The sequence below is a fragment of the Malurus melanocephalus genome, unplaced genomic scaffold, assembly GCF_030028575.1.
Source record: "Malurus melanocephalus ecotype Western Australia unplaced genomic scaffold, MMel_1.1 scaffold_61, whole genome shotgun sequence".
In the NCBI taxonomy this organism is placed as follows: Eukaryota; Metazoa; Chordata; class Aves; order Passeriformes; family Maluridae; genus Malurus; species Malurus melanocephalus.
This window is the reverse complement of record NW_026623293.1, coordinates 189,597-207,847: the sequence shown is the minus strand read 5'-3', so window position 1 is coordinate 207,847 and position 18,251 is coordinate 189,597. Positions and strand designations below refer to the sequence as shown.

The 18,251-nt window shown below is 37.2% G+C and overlaps 1 protein-coding gene across 1 annotated transcript in view; it reads right to left on the bottom strand.

Annotated features, from left to right (window-relative positions):
• The window catches only part of NALCN (sodium leak channel, non-selective), a 210,442-nt gene that overhangs the window by 102,350 nt on the left and 89,841 nt on the right, over positions 1 to 18,251 (bottom strand). The window contains exon 10 of the mRNA XM_057366171.1: positions 5,017 to 5,148. Within this exon, the coding sequence (XP_057222154.1) occupies positions 5,017 to 5,148 (132 nt within the window). The remainder of the gene's footprint in view (positions 1 to 5,016; positions 5,149 to 18,251) is intronic.

Sequence of the window (18,251 nt, the reverse complement as noted above, 5' to 3'; positions counted from 1 at the left end):
AAAGTGTAGGGACTCAAGTGGATCTGGCCAGTTTTTCAGCCTGTGTTCTGGGATCTCAAAGAGATYAATCTAGGAGAAGAATGAGCCAGGTTTGAAGAGATTGCTTCAATACATGAACATCTCTAAGACACAAGGAAAATGTTTTATCAAAAAATCTTAAAAGTAAAGCTCATTTTTAATGACAAGACATCTAACTAAAAAGTCCTAAAAGAAGAAGGACATTCAATTAGAAAAAAATGGAACAGTGGTTAGAAACCATCTGGGGTTCAGCTCAGAACAAGTGGAATAACAATGCTGTTTAAATACACACATACACACTTCAGAGCCATAGGCTTCCTATTAGAACAAGACTAACAAATATGATGTTAAGTGTATTTTAATTTATTCTAAAAATGTGTGGGCAGGATCATTTGCATTTCACATGCTTGTCAAATGAATTCAAACCACTGGCACTTAAAAATGTATCAAATGGTTTGCATAACATCTGATTACATTTATACACCTGTCTTCCTGCTGACAGAGCTTGTATTTTTTTCCTTCCTTGTAATTAATTACAGGAGAAGATTCAGAATCTGACTGGAACTTTTTGTTAGGTGTGAAATGCAATACAATTTTATAGCTTTGTGGGTTTTTTTTAAAGCTGGAATAATTCCTTTCATTGCTGTAGAGACAAGGCAAACAAGCCAGAGAATGAACACAAGAAGAATAAGAAGACAGAGCAGACCCACACAGAAAAAGCAGGCRTAACACAAGAGCAGCCACCAAGCAGCTGCTCTCCACCATGTTGCCAATTTTGCTTTGGGGAGGCCAAAGAGAACCTAACAGGAATGGGCCATTTCCCTGATAGTTATGTCCCTTTTGGTCACCTGGAAGCTTTATGGTATTAATGCAATTTTCATCAATACATTTTGCTAGTAGCCATTACACCTCTTATTTTTTCTTTTTTTTTTACAGAGGCATGGCTTACTATCAGTAACAGACTAGTTTTCTTTTGGTAACTGTCTTACTTGAAAGGTCATCAAGCTGTTAGAAAAGACAAAAATTCTTTCAAGGGGGGGTATCAGTGGGATTAAGGGCACAGACCTCTGGCACTTCCCTTACTATTAGATTTGACACAGCATTCAATCCTTCTGTCATCCAGGACAGGGCAAAGGCTACCCAAAGGCCTTTGGGTACAAGGGTACAGGTTACAAAAGGAATCTAGGAGGAACTATATAGGACCACCTGGTTTTGACCTCTGGTATTCAGACACTTTAAAGTATTTGCTGGAATTGTATACAACTCACATAAGACAGCTAGTCTATAATTTATTTTAATGGAAGACACATAGAAAAACAAACATCCATCACAATTCTGTCAAGGTATTGAGCAGTTAAGTCAGCATCCTCATTAAAAATTACCAAGATTAGTTTGAAGCTCTACTCTCCAGTTTCTCAGGTACTGAACTGGGGTTTTCAGTCATCCTGCTAAAATTCTGGTTTTGCTTAATCTGCAGGGCTGATGCCTACACATTGTAATGCCTATCAGAACTTCTTATTCACTACTGGGTATACAAGATTATGCAAACAATGGGATCTGGGTATAGATTTATTTATTTTATCTTCTTGTCCAATTTTGCCTGTCTTTTTCCAACAATGAAAACAGGTTTCTTTTCTTGATACTGGGCATCTCAATAAATTAATTTAGATTTGCCTAGCGAGTTTAAGCGGATATATTTCTAAAATTCTAGGCCAATACAATGTGATCCATAGAATGGACCAAGTGAGATATTTTATTAGATATGCCTTCTCCTAAAGCCAGCAGCTTCCAAGACGACTTCTGGAAAAAGTATGAGAAAGCCAGGAATGCTTGCTGAGATTTATCTGGCACTTTCCTTTAGCAGAGGGAATCCCCACTGTCGGCTGCTTGAGACAGCTTCCCTGAAAGGAAAGGTTTCTGCAGCCCACTCTATTGGAAAAGAGAGCAACAGCAGTGCATCCTGCTCCAACCAGCCTTCTTCACCAAAGAAACAAACCAATCACTGTGGAATAATCTGCATTGTTTGAGTACRCAGCCTTTTCAAGACTCTTAAAAATATTTTCTTTGTTCACCCTTTGTGCTACAAAGAACAAGGTTCACAACAATCAAACAGGAAACGACACCAGCTTATCAATTTCTTCTCTCTCTTTTAATCTTCTCTTCTGAYACTTTCCTTTGTTCCTCCTTTTATCATATACTAGGATTTTGTTAGCATGATTTTTATAGTGCCTCTAGTAAAAGCATCACAAGCTTAAAAAAACCCCAAAAAACAAAACCAGGAAATTGAACAAATGGAAACTAAAAGAATATGCATTTCAATAAAAAATCCCTCCTTTCTCTGTCCCATAATACTTTACCTCATATACTTATAAAATGTAGAATGTAAACAAATTAGTTTTCTGAAAACCTCTCCACTAGKAAATCAATTACCTAAGCTATGCAGAAACAGAAACATGTATTGTTAAGGAAAACTGGACATTGCTTGTAGGACAGAATCACAATACATTAGTCTACATTATAAACTCACCTTGAATAAACCCTGGCAATTATTTCTATTGGAAAAAAACACCCTGCAAACTTTACACTTGAAATAAATGTTGAAGAGATTGTTTCTTGCACTGATTAATAAAAGCGTAATTATACTATATATTCAGAGCCAAAATAGAAATAGGACATGCAGTGTTCCCTATTTTGAATATAAATAGAATTAATGTTATTTTGTTAAGAATCCAGGCTCCACTTGCTGTATCCTGGGCATAAAACAAAAACGCCTGTTGTGAAGAGTTCATGGCCTCAGGCTTTAATGCTGACTTAATTATTTGTTTCCGGATGAGAATATTGTACTGGATTTGCCTGTGACAGAGTTAATTTTCCCCATCATAGTTTGCATGGYGCTATTTTGAATTTGTGCTGGGAGCAGTGTTGGTAACACAGGGATGTTTTAGCTGYTGCTGAACAGTGCTTGCCCCATGTCAAGATTTTTCCTGCCTCTCACCCCACCAGTGAACAGACTGCACAAGGAGTGGGGAGGGGAAACAGCCAGGACAGCTGACCCCAAGTGACCACAGGCATATCCCATCCCAGAGGGCATTGTGCCTGGCATATAAGGCTAGAGGAAGCAGAAGGAAGTGGAGTATGTTTAAAGTGATGGTGTTTGTCTTCCCAAGTCACTGTTACTGGTTATGGAGCCMAGCCTTCTTGGAGATGGTTTCTCTGCCCCAGGGAAGTGGTGAATGAATCCCTTGCTTTGCTTTGCTTGTGTGTATGACTTTTTACCTATTAAATGTTTTTTATCTCAACCCATGAGTAATCTCGCTTTTACTCTGACCATTCTCTCCCCCATCCCATCCCACTGAGGGAGAGTGAAAAAGAGGCTGCATGGGGCTGAGCTGCTGGCTGGGGTTAAATCAWGATGGAGATTAAAATTCCTCAATTCTACTCTCAGATCTGTGCAGCCCCTCATAAGACAACCCAGCATTTGCTAGTTTTATTCCAATGTCCTATTTTCAGGGTAATCATTTCATGTTCATGTTGTTTATCAGACTTAGAACTTGAGATAAAGACAACACATTTCAAAATTACTCTTGTTATTGTTGTCCATGCCAACATTGACTCAATATTCACACAAAATACAGCTATCCCCAGCAGCATGAGAGAACAGAGAATGATGCAGCAGTGATGTCTCTATAATCTGCACCTTTTTAAAGGTTTGGACTCTGGTGGTGTTTTAACAATTTTTGTGATTTCATTTTTGTCCCAGAACTGGTGAACTCTCAGCTTCATACAATTTTAAGAGATCAGATACAAATTATGAAACTAAGATAAAAAGTGGATCAACTAAACCTTCCTTTTAAAAAGGAGATTCATAAAGTATTGTACTGTTATGGACTAAGGGGTTTAAACTTGGGCATGTGAGTCTGAATATCAAATGTGTTTAGACATAGAAAACCACACAACAACCAAAAGCGGAGAAACAACCAGGAMCATTCTGCTATCATGTACTGTTGAGTAAGAATGTCCCCTCTGGCTCCAGAGGGCTGTGTAACTATCGAAGCCAGGGCAACTGCAGGAAGCATAGACATGTGCCCAATGCAGGCAACTGTGATCAGGATTTTCAGAGAATTGGTCTTGGTGCACTGGTGAAAGAAGTGGTCTTTCAGCRCTGGTGACTTTTACTGAGATAAAGTGACAATTTCCAGTGCCCATGGAAATAAGTATTTTTAATAAAGAATGCTGCAATACTGATTGCACTTGATTCTGGAAAAACAAGTATCTATTTGAAGCTATGCGTGTACATTAGTACCAAAGACTTCAATTGCTTCTTTTTTGCCTTTAACTCCATTAATTAGTACKAAGAAGACAAATATGCAAGGTTCTAAGATCTCTAGTGCCTGTTCTACATTAAGATACTTGACCGGCTAATGACTCAAGCAGTCTCCCTGTCAGAATGTCACTTGTACCTCTACGTCACTGGTTCAAGAGCACAGAGCCCTCCTTTACAAAATTAATGACTGCATAAATGGCTTCTTTTTGTGGTATGCTCTTCTGATTGCTGAAACCAGACTATTTGTAACAATACTTCAGCTGTGCTTAAGGACCTTCAGGCAGCTAAGTATATATATATCAAATAAAGATGAGTTAGGAAGAAGTTCTGTGTTTTATTTTTTAAATAGTGTTTTATCACTTTTCAAAATTCTTCTGAATGTTACACTCCTGCTGAGAAAGATAGCAACTCAGCAGCCATGCATTGCCTGCAGATGTTACATTTAAGCCTCAGCTCACTACCACTAACATTTTGTTTGAGGAAATTACCTTTCAAAAGATTATAAGATAGGACTGTCAGCCATTGTCAGACAAAGGAAGTTGAACAACTTAGCAAAGCATTCTTGGAATGCTTAAAGGAATAAAAAAATTACATACTAAAATGTTCTTGACATTCACATTTTTTACTTTAGCTTATCTTGAAAATGACCCAGATACTAATTTAAGCATACTCACCTCAGCAAGGTAAAATTCATCATATTGTCTCTTGAAATTTTCTCCTTTGTAGTAGTTACTAGCAGCAACAATCACATCAACGGCAACCATGCTTAGTATGAACATATGAAACACGGATGACCTCATCATTTTCTACAAAAGAAAAAGTAAATTTTATCATCAAAATCAGTCAAACCACATGAATTTTAAAGTTCTATTTCAATGTCAAAACATAATCAGCTATAATAATATGTTATTCTAAAGTTTCCTTCTACGATTCTAATTYATCAGTCTTTAAAATACATTTTAATATATTCCTTCAACTTGCTTACATGTGTAAGTTTTGAGGGCTTTTTCATATTTTTCAATTTTTATTCGCCAATTGACTTCTTACTCAATGTTTATAATTTAATATGATATCCATTACTTTAATATGTTTTATAGCATAAAGAGCACATCTATCTACTCAGCTGGCCCTGGTTAATACTCCTGCATTACGATTTATTCACTCAAATCTTGATGATTTATTATTCAGGAAAAAGTAACATCAATTCTGTCTTGTGCATTGCTTTTGCTCAAGAAACACATGTGTTAGGGGATTCATCTGATGTCAAACTATCGCCTAAATGAATAAAACACATCTACATATAGCAGATATACACATCTATGAGCTAAGAAGTACTCTCAGATAATTCCTATATCTGTGCACTTAATGCTGTGTGTCACTGCTGCTGCAGCCCCACAAGAGGGAAGAGAAACAGAGGCACAGAGCACTGTCCAGGAGTTTCCATCTGTGAGATGCCAAAACATTACTGATAAGATACMTAAGATGTAAGCAGAAGTACAAAGAAGTAACATCTAAGCCCCCATCACAAAGTTCATGGACTTATGATTTACCCTGAAAACTTAACCACTACTGTTACTGGGTCAGTCATGGCTGTTTCACTAGAAGCTGGAGTCAAACACACAGAATATACTGTTATATTACATTAAAACAACTTTCAATGAATAGTCACTAATACTGATARTTTTTTACAAACTTCCACAAGTGATACAGTTCAGCTCTTGAACATAAGTAAGTTATGTGCCATCATGGTTCTTTGTTGTGTGTAACTTGTGCTTACAACGGAAAAAAATTAATTTGTTCCTGAGTTTATATGTAAAAGTGCCTAACAAAATTTCAGGAAAAATGGAACTCAAAATATGGAAGAACTCTGCCTCCTTTCAACTTCTTCCTGAAGACCCTATGTGTGTACTGCTTTATGTAATTATTTAGGTTGGAACAGACTTCTTCAGATTATCTAGTGTGGTGCTGCTTGCTTAAGCAGAGTCAGCTGGATCAGGTATTCCAGAACTGTATCCAGTCAGAGAGAGAGTATCTTGACAGATGAAGGCTCTGCAACCTGCCTGTGCAACCTGTCCCACTGTTGGACCACCTACACAGTGAAAGCGTCTCTTGTATTCAGATGTCCATCATGGCCCCAGACTTTCTCACAAGTCCAAAGGGCTTGAAAYTCCGGAAGGCCAGTCTTACCTACCAAGATGAGTGAAAAAGGCTTCAACCATTTCCATGCCATCAGGTCTCCTATTCCTTTCAACAGCAGTCCCACATTTTTCCTAATCTTCCTTTTGTTTCTCTTACATGTGTAGAAGCCCTTCTTGTTGCCTCCCATATCATGGCAGATTCARTTCCATGGGCTTTGGCTTTCCTAACCTTACACCTCTACTCTCAGAGTATTTGTATTCCTCCTGGGCCACTTGGCCCTGATTCAATCACCTGCATTCTTCCTTTTCAATTCTGAGTTTTGTCCAGAGCTACTTGTTCAATCATGTGGACCTCCTGCCATATTGTGGTGGTGCATCCCCCGCCCAATCRCTTTTTGGGTGATCTCAAGCATATTCATTTAGGACACATATTTGTTTGATTTCCTGCACATGGAAGGAGAMCATTTTTTAGCTTGGAGGAGATTCTTAAAAATCAGCCAGTTCCTCTGGTGCCTCTAATTTCTAAGACTGCATCCCATGAGATTCTTCAGGCAGAGACCTGAACATGAAAAGGTCTGAACACCAGGCTTGTGGTCCTATTTTTTGGCTTCGTTCCTTCCTTGCAGGTCCCTGACTGTCATGGTCATTACAACAAAGACTGCTCCTGAATCTCACAACATGATTGGTTTCTCCATCCTGATAAGTATGAGGTCCCACCAGAACACTTTATCTCACCAGTRCATGTGTTTTAGGAAGTTACCACCACTGCAGTGCAAAAATTGGGACTGTTTTCTGCTGTATTGTGCATCTAGCAGATACCAGTGGTATCACTGCCCCAGGAGAACTGTGGCTCAGGAAAATCCTAGAATCATGGAATGGTTTAGGTTGAAAGGGATCTCAGAGATCATCTACTTTAGACGAATGAAAAATTTAATTAACATATTTTTATATTTGCAAGATATATGTTAGAAAATTTATATATGGAGTTGTAAAATACTATCTTTAATCTCTTAGCTGAGATTGTTCTATTCATAAAGGATTGTCAGAATTAACATCTTATATTTAACCCTGCCTGGAGCTCATCATCTTAACCAAGCTACTCTTCATATGACAGGGTTTTTGTGTTTCTTTCTTTATGAAATTAGAACATAATATGGCRTATATGGGAGGCTGCAAGGACTGGTATTTGTTCAGGCTTTTAGCAAAGCCTTGTGCCAGCCTACTGAAGAATTTATCCCCTCTTGAATTCCACTGGAGTTTAAGGTAGCTTGCTTGAAGCTGAATGGAGACTAAGCACAGATTTACAGGCATTTAGCTGATGGAATTGCCTTTTTTCCTCTTAATATCTGGAGTTTTTTTGCAAATTTACAYGTAGCATTGCAGACAGAAGATAGCTCAAACCCTTCTCATGTAARCTGGCTTCCTTTTGACTCTAGTGACATAAAATGGTTGTATATTCTATTCTAGAAACGGAGGTTACAGAAACCTTACATTCAGAAATTTACAGAGCAAGCAGGACCTAATTATACCTAAAGTACAGGTAAGTCACCAAAACAGYGGCTAAATGAGGTCTTGTTTTTATTTTTAATCCACAAGGCAAGCTATAAGAATGCAATATTTAAAGATAGGGCTACTGGCATAAATCATGCATTTTTTTTCAGTGGTGTGATCCAAAACAGGTGTTATCCTATCCTTTACATTTCCATTTTACCCAAATTCTAACCAGATAGTTAAGTCTCTCTGCATATTTTACACTGTATTTTTAATGGTGTCAAAATTTTCATCATAATAATRAAGTATTTTGTCTCAATTGTGAAAGCATTTGCAGAAAGAAACTAGAAAGTGAGGCTGCAAAAGCCACTTTTATCTCTTTTCACAGGGAAGTAAAATGGTAATAAAGGAAAAATAAAAATAAATAAACAGTCTTGACATACATGTACATATATGCACATTTTGTTATCTAGTCTGTACCTTTGGATAACGTCCTGATTTAGGTATGGTAATCCTCAATTTAGTGGTGCTAAATACTGATACTTTCCAAACCACACTGACACTTGTTCATTCCCCCCTCCCCTTCCCCTGATGGTGGCYACAGAAGAAAATTGGAGGCACAAAAAGTAAAGAACGTGAGCTGAAATAAGAACGATTTTCTGGAAATGGCAATGAGATAAGAAAATGAACAGTTACAGGAATGTKAACAACAAGTGTACAAGAGAGAGATGAGTGAGTCAGATACTAAATGCTCAGAATCAGCATTACCCAAGCACTCCCTCTGCCACACTTACTCGACTGGAAAAGATTCCTTGTTTTAGGAAGAGACTCCTTGTCTTTGGAAGAGACTTCTTTCCCCCCAACCCCAGCAATGACATGAGATGGTATAGAATAACCTCCAGGTTCTAGCCATGCCCCCTTCTGGCTACTGCAAAGACTAATTTTGTCCTGGTTRGAACCAGAACAGACACTCATAAAAAGATTTTCCAGTGGCAAACTGAATCCTGGAAAATAAATTCCAATAAAAGAAATAATAGCATAATCATAGTTTGGTTCATCRAAACACAGAATCATTAAGGTTGGAAAAGACTTTTAAGACCATTAAGTCTAACCAACAACCTATCACCACTACCATGCTCACCATTAAACCATGTCTTCAAGTGCCATAGCCACACATTTAAAAAAAAAAAAAAATCCAGTGATGTTGACTCTGCCACTTCCCTGGGCGGTCTGTTCCAATTTTGACAACCTCTTCTTCTAATAATTAATTTAAAACTCCCCTGGTGCAACTTGAGGCCATTTCCTTTCATCCTGTCACTTGTCACCYGGAGAAGAGAGTGACACCTACCTTTACCACGACCTCCTTTCATGCAGTTATAGAGAGCAATAAGGTCCTCCCTGAACCTCTTTTCGTTCCAGGCTGAAGCTGAACACCCCCAGCTCCTTCAGCCACTCCTCACAAGATTTGTGCTCCAGTCCATTCACCAGRGCCCTTGCCCTTATCTGGACCCACTGCAGCACCTTTTACTTTTTAGTGAAATTCAATAAAGGTTGTTGTCAAGGTCAGCTTCCCAACTGAACTGAAAGGAGACTATTTAGCTAATAGAGAATATTACATTGGCATAGCATGGCTCAGCATTAGGATAACAAGGAAAGGGCCTCAGACAGGACACAAGCCAGGACCAGGCTATGTAAAGTCAGGAACAGCTGGCTGAGGCAACAAATTAGKAGATAGCTGTGGTGAGGAACAATAAAAGCACCTAGGTGCTGGCAGAGAGACAGAGGGCACACAGGGCCAGCAAGGTGAAGGTATCTGAGCAAATAACTCCATCGCACATACAGCAAAAATGCTATGCTGAGGAAATATAAAAAAAAAAACCCTAATTATTTTTAAATCCCAGGATGGGCCAGTTCATGGGGGCCAGATTTGTATCTGTGTTTTTTTATTTTTTTCTAYGTCATGCCAGAATCAAGCTGCTCACTTGCCACGAATGCTGCGCATGGTAAGCAGCTTTCCCGCTGGCCTCTCAGACAGACTGCTGTATCTTTAGGAGATCAATCACAGCACTCCAACCCACACACCTACTGTGTCGAGCTTTCCCCCTAATCTAATCTGCCCTAGTTTGTTCTTTCTACATCATAGAATTTTAATTTGGATTTGCACCCTTAAAATGTTTCAGATGCACCTCTGCTGCAATGTTCAACCATGAGAATTCACTGTCTCTTTACGTATTTCTGTATTTGGAATGAGGTCTAAGTAAAAGCTGAATTTAGTCCACAGCACTTGCACCAGCCTTAAAAGTAATTTTGGATCATCCAATCAGCAGTGTAACATTTGGATTACAGCCCTTTTCAGAGCACAAAGGCATGGAAAATTCTCCATGCAAACTTGAAAGAAGAGACATAATGCCAATTTTTGTTCTTGTTTAATTTACTGACCTTTTTTAAAGCCCTTGGATGTGTATTTCTTAAGCTGTGTAGGAACGAGATGAAAGAAATGCTCTGATGTTGCTGTCAGCCAGATACATGATAAATTGTATCTAATATTAAATTGGACGTAAGATTAGCTGTGTTGAAGAAGTCTCAAGTGAAATGCCCTGCTGCTGCCATCAATCAAACGCAACAGTGATGTATTTCTTACTTTTACTATGAATTACCTATAATGCTGGCATCTGACTTCATGCTGGATGCTGATCCTCAGCGTCCAGGACAGTGAAGAACCCATATGGCACAGTGCATTAAAGATGCAGTGGCCATAAAACCCAGTACATGACAAACTGGTAATGATCCCAATTTTTTTTTAAATACTTAAAGGAGCCAGGGGTTTGTTTTGTGCCCAGATGGGAATTTCCTGGAAGTAAAAAAGATGTCCAAAATACTACTTATTTATTCAATGCTAAGATATGCCTAGTGTGGCTGAGGAATTCTGAATGAAAAACTCTATTTAATATCCCAGATTCATTAAAAAACTCAAATGACCAGTGACAGTGCAATTGCTGATAGGTAAAGATTTCCTGGCTCACTCAGTCTTACAGAGTATTACAATGCATGGCCTAAAGCAGCTTTTTGTCACATCAGCAGTATCAGAGTGGGGTACATCGCTCTAATACTCCTCCTGCATTCCTGCATAGCAGAGGAGGGATGAGTGACATAAATTTGCCTTTGCTAGCTCACTGCCCTGAAGAACATCCACAGCAGCTGCCACTTTGCACTGCTGGAGCCACAGACACTGGCTCAGGAAAGCAGTGGTCCATGCAAAATGTAGTCACTAAGCAAACCAGAATTACTGAATATGAAACTACCTTTTCCTAATGCTAGATCCCTTTTGGAGGCTACACATGTACATCAGGTCACTGCATGTATTACCAACCTTCGCCTACCGTCTTACTTACTAAGATGGTAAATGTTGCAAACTTGTAGGATCTGACAGATTTAGTATTGAAAGAACTCATGGGCCACATTATCCTGATATTGCTTCCTCAAAATGGACCCAGCTGATCATGTTTRATATTATCATGTGAAACCCTGACAGAGGTGTCTTCCAAGGGCTCAGTGGTTTCTGTTTAGACCTACAGAAATTCAGACTGGATACTGGATACTAACAGTCTTGGTGGTGATCTAAGAAAACAAAATCAAAGAGGACAAATTGTCTTGAAGAATAAAAAATTACCTACAAAGCCCTCAAACTTATTAGTACTGAGCAAGACATGGTGATGATTTGATATGCAGAAAAGCTTTGCTTATTTTGGCCATTTAGTGTGTGAAAAGCTTAGAGTGCATAATTGTCAAACTGGCAGGGTAGCTCTTGAAAATCCCAAACCAATTAATGAACAGTGTGAACATCATTTAACTAAAAGACTTTGGTAATCACTATAGGGGTAAGCAGCCTTTTATCAGATTTTGATATTTTGAACTGTGCATTCATCAACACTAAAAATACAGTTGTGCATGTATTTCTTTATATTTTAGATATACTTCAACACTTCATAAACCAGTAGTATCTCCTCCTCTGTGCTTTAATGCAATGGCTTTGGCAAGCTTCTTCATCCCTTTTCATCTTCACTGGCTTTTGCCAGTGCTAGCTAGATCCTGTTAAAAGACTCCAGCCAAGCTTCCAGCTACAACTGTTTAAAGATCTTCTACTGACTACCTGATCATTGTGGTTAGGTTTACTCCTATGATTATAATGATGCTGTATGTTATTTGTACTCCTGTCTATACATGCCTGCTGGAAGACCATCTTTTCTGGTAGCTAGAATAGACTTTGAATTGTTAAAGTTGTTTAGATGTGCACAAAACAGTTGGGTGATATGCCTGAACAGCAACTGAAAATCTTAAATTTGTGCWACTCCAGCCATTTGTACTTATGGGCTTGTTGAAGCCTAGATCCTACTGCAGTGACAGAAACACAAGTTCCCAGCTTATTTCCATGCACASAATCACCATGATGTGTGGAGATGTATTCTAGAACAGCACTGCAAGTCTTGGTACCCAATGACTTCAGAAAGCCCAATTAGTTGGTTATGTGGGCATCACAGAATACAGAAACCTTGGTCAGAAGAGGTAACAAAACATGACTCAAGTTCATTATAGCAACTGGAAAGCACTAGCTCGAGTAATGATGATGATGATGATAATAATAATAATAATAATAATAATAAATATTATTAATAAATATATTTATTATAATAAATATAAATAAATATTTATTATTATAAATTATATATTATAAATTAAATATTTATTATTATAAATAAATATCGTAAATAAATTCTCTTTTTTTTCTGAGCTCAGCCCATGACTCCCCAATACCTATATAGAGCAGAGCCAGTTTAAGGTGTATGCACTGCATTTGCAACACTAAGAAAGGAACATGATTGACAGCCATTCTTGATTCAATGCTGAAAGCAGGACACATCAAATGCCTCAGAAACTATTAGAATGTACAAGACTAGAAACAGCAAAAGTCCCTTGACTTCAGGATTTTAAGACACAAGACTTCTAAGAGTCACTGAGCAAAGATCTAATCCTATTCTAAAGAAAGGAAGGACAAGTTTTTTTATCCTATACATGTTTAGTGCACTTATGGTGTTTATTTCATGCCTTTTTTTTGTAAAGTGCTTGAAGATACCTTGAATATGAAAGAAGCTTTAGAAAATCACATTCTATACACTGCTAATCATAGATAATTCATACCATGAATAGCATAAATTTGATTTTCCTCTTGTTGGTTAATGGCCATCTGAGCAAGTACAAAATTATGAAATTGCAGAAAATTTTCCCTTTTGTTTGCTCTACATTGTAGAGCATTTTACAAGTATGTAACTWATTTTCTATAAACCATTTTGCTTTCAACTTACTTTATGACTGCCTAACAAAGATATGCTTGCGAGGAGAATTTAGCAATTATTCTCATACTCTGCAATCTGAACATTTCTGAAAATTATTAAGCATTAACCAGAAATTTTATGGGAACAAGCTTTTTAATATCTTATACTGATGGAGTTATACATCAGCTTGGGACATTAAAAAACATTGTAAAACTAAGATACCATCTACTATATTTGAGAGGAACTTTGATGCTAGATGAATTCAAACAATTCAACTTCATTGAGGAAACAAAGCGAAAGGTGAGTTTTAAAGATGCAGGGAGAGGTGGCTTTTAGATACTGCAAAAGAAAGAAGTCAGTAGCCACAGCTCAAATGTTACAAAATTTGGTGATGACAGGGAGGCAGTCTTGGCTTTACAGTACAGGCCAACTGTCTGAGAGAAATGAGAGCAGGATGATTCTTCAGCAATTTTGTATATAGAGACTTGCCTTAACATTTTTATGATGGTAGAGGAAGTTCTTAGGGTAGTGATGCAGTAGAGATGAAGTGTAAAGACCCTTTAGGATCCACAGTCCACATGGTGACATTCTGGGGCATGCAAATATGTTCTTCAATAGAAAAGCATAAGATTTTATGCTATCACAAAATATTTTTAAGGCRACAAATGTAATTTTCGGATGACACGGTATAGCTAAAATCATGCAGAAAACAGCAGTTTTTAAGAACTATCTTCCAGTAGTTTAAATGTGTCTGCAATATTGGAAAATACAGGCAATTCATTAATCTGTTATATTTACACATTCTCTCCTGCCTTTTAGCAYAGTTAATTTTGATTTAAAAATTAAAAGCTACTTTAAAAAAGACCAAACTGATTTCTGTCTATAGGAAATAAGTAAAGTCACTAACACAGGACGAATGAGAAAATACACACTTAGGAAGTAAACAAATGGAAATAATGATAGAAAGCCTAATGAAGAAAAATGAAAAACACATTTCTTAAGACTTTTTTTGAGTAACCAAGCCTTTAAGGCATATCCCAGAAATTAGATACATTTTTTTTCCTTACACCCTAGATTTGAAAGCCAAAGTTCTATTTCTGCAATAGGTCTAAAGAATGTGTTGCATATGCCTCTTTCAGACTAGCTGCATCCTGTTAATTCACATCCTGCAGCAACAGAATAAAGCAGTAGCATAGATAACACTTCTGCACGCCTCTTACTAACAGCAGCCACTTTTCCCCTCCCACAAACTTCTAATAGAACAGTCAAAAAGAAAACAGTGACTCTTCTGCCCTAAAAATCCATGAAATAATGGCTCCTTTGAAAGTAAACGACCCTCCTCCTCACCAGTTTATAAATCAGCTAACACAGTATGTCATTTTCTTTGCAGGAAGAGAGAGGAAGTAAGCAGCCTTTCAGCAACTGCAATCTGACTTAGAGAAATTGAGAGCAGCTGCTGCAAGAGAAAAGAAATCTAAAAATACTACTTAAATTGTTCATGATAAGAACAATGCATAGAAATTGTTACCTACCTGTCAGATTTTTAGAACTGTTAATAAGTATATCATCACCTCAGCAGTAATTATCTCTAAAGCTACATATTATGAAATGCAAAACAGAACCCAAATAATATGAAGTTTTAACTCTTTTTCCTAAATATAGCCATACAGACCAATTCAGAAAATATGAGTCAAAATAATTAATGACTAAATATGAATTTAAATAGGCCAAATTAATTTTTTGTTTAAATCAAAGCTGTAGGGTGGACATTCATTCTGTACTTTACTACAGTGTGATTAATCACCTACCTGTCCTACAGGGATTAATATGCTCCCTAGTCCCAGAGTACTTGCAAAGAGAAAGTGTACAGGTTATTTTCCCCTCACAATATAAAATACTGAATTAGCTTAAAATCACAACACTAAATGCATTTAATTGTAGTGCATTTTATATGTGTTAACCTTAATGCATTTAACCAGTGTGGGTGACCACACACTGAAACAGATTGCCCAGAGAGGTTGTGGAGTCTCCCTTACTGGAGATATTCAGGAATCCTCTGGGTGCARTCCTGTGCAATGTGCTCCAGTATGATTCTGCTTGAGCAGGAGGTTGAACCAGAAATCCCACTGTGGTGCCTTCCAACCTTAGCCAATCTGTGAACCTCAGGTACAAGGAGAAACACTCCCACCTGCTCACATTAYGGATAAACACCATAAAAATACATAAATATACAAAACATACATGTATTCACGCACATACATTTACACAAATAGATACTTATAGGGTAGGCCAAATTTTTAGCCAATTGCTGATGCTGTGCTGAGTCAAACACCTTATAATGGATGCATTTGACATTTTTAATCCATKTTTTCTAATTCTCTGAAAACTCCAGCTGATTCACTATCTGCATTATAGCATTATCTTCATTGGTATATTATTGTGCAATCCTCTAGATACAGTCYTCTATTTTATGTGTGTCAAAAATATTGACATTTCTGATATTTTCATATTCATATCTTGAAAATATACTAACCACAAAAGAAAAAGAGATGTAATAATGTTATGCTTACTCTGCAGCAGGATAGCTCCATCTCTAATACTAAATCTATTTGYTACTTTTTAGAAGCTGTGCCATTTATGAGCTATGGTACATCATATATTGCTCACTCCTTCAGACACACACTAATATAATTTTGACAAGTAATTATTACAGAGGCTTCAACTTTCTCCTAAATTTCAGGCAAGGTGAGTGACAATGGAGAGAATTTGGACCCTACCTGTGTTGTAATTTTTTTCCATGCCTTCAAAACTTCTGTAATTTTTACATTTTTCAACTCTAGGAACCTCACTTTCAACAATTTTTACTTAACACTTGTTCCTTGAATTATGCCTTTGAAGATCTCACCTGGAAGGCCTCCCTGAAATCGCTTCAATAGAATACTTACTCTTTCACTTACATTTCAATTCAAGAATCATGTCTMTGAAATGTCATTTATTAACCAGGTGTGAATCAGTCATTTTCACTGCTTCTGCTCCTCTGTCCTTTTATTTCTCAATTCATTAGAACGATTTTTATTTTTATGTTATTGCAGTACTGTAGATTTACCAGGTACTTTATAAATATGAAGGAAAAGGTTGCTCCTATTATAATGAGTAATTGATGAGCTGAAAGAGCAGTAGACCGTAATGCAAGTATCGCACCTCATTCTGAAGTTAGCACTCAGGTTCATCATKAAATCCTTTGGAATTCCTGATAGTAGTTTTAGGAAATGGAATTAACCATGTACTAAGCCGGGAGTAGCTGAGCTAGAGAGTAGAGAAATATGCTGCCTGCCCTTCCTTTTTTGGTCTCTCACATTTTAAACCACTTTCTCAAGAATTCAGGACAGATTCCATTTCAGTGTGATTGTGATTTTGTCAGCTCCAGGGAGCAAGTTGCTCATATCAAGATTGGTGTCTACTAAATCTGCACACACTGCAGGGGACATGGCTCAGTGATGGCCACGTGTGCTGCAACCCATCTCTGCTCACAGAAGTGCTCATGTCCCATGAATGACTTACGTGGGTGTTCCACTGAGAGCATAAAGTGGCACGAGGCAGAAGAGAGCTTACAGTATTGAGAATGAGTTGGAGGACTGAAAATGTAAATCCTGCTGTTAGGAAGACTTCAGGGCATGTTTATTCCTTTGAGCTCATGAAAAAAACAACATAGAGAGCAATTCAGGATAAGAAGAGATTGAACTTCTATTTGCCTGCAACCTCTTGTACAATGATGAAACACTATTTCGAATTCCCAGCTACTGAAAAAGCACTAAAAATCCAACATTTTAACAGAAGATAACAAGAAAATTAGAAAAAAAAGAGATGGGGAACACTTTTCTTCATTTTGAAGAAGTGATGATGTAAAATATCTTACATCCAAATGCTTCAAGAAAGTACATGGAACCAGCAAAAAATATATCCATCTAAATTTCTTTTCTAACATCAAAATATACATGTGGAAGCCTCCAGTTCTGTCTTTGGACAACTTTCTGCCAGTGTTTCCAGAGAGAATGAGAACCTGGAATATGAGATTCTAAAAGAGCAATTCTTCACGGAAGGAACCATTTTTTTAATGGTTTTTCTTTTTACTATTGTCGCATTTCCTAGAAAATACCTTAAGATAAAAYCATCCATCGTGGAAAAGTTTTATAAACAGCTAGAGCTCATTACATCCTCTTAGTGCTTTTTACAGCTTTTTTATCTTAGTAGAAAGCTTATTATAACAGGCATGCTTTGAAATTCTTTAGATRGCTGAGTTAAATTTCAGTGCTTTTTCACAGTTCTGGTATTGTTGAGCTGGTTAAAACTTAGAGAAGTACTTGATCAGCATTAGAAAAATTAGAGTACTTCAGTTCTTTGATAACTTTTCTTCTGAACTAAAAACTGCCAAATATGTACTTTAGGCAATTAAGACAACTCTACCCTGAATTAATGAAAATATTTTCCTGGGCCAGACTGGCAATTTTTATTTATTATTGGTTTATGCAATTAAGCAATTAAGACAACCCCAATTAACCTGATATTAATGAAACTCTGTTCCTGGGTCACACTGGTCATTTGTATCGATTATTGGTTTCGGATTGCAATGGCTTGCCTCATGGAGTACATTAATCTTCTTAGTTACTGTATGTACTGCATTTGTCTTGGGAACATGGTGTACAATGTAGTTCCGACTGGAAATTGCTACCTCCTTTGGAAGGTTATATAAATAAATATCAAACATTTTAATGGAATTTCCACCTTTTGATTAGAACAGTTTTTCCTTGTGTTTTCCTTGCATAATTTAATTAACACACTCTCAAACTTGTGATTTACATATAAAAAGCAGAGATTACTTTGAAATAAATCAAATGCTCCATTAAAGAAGTGATCAGATGAATAATTAGAAGCAAAAAAATACTTTCTGCA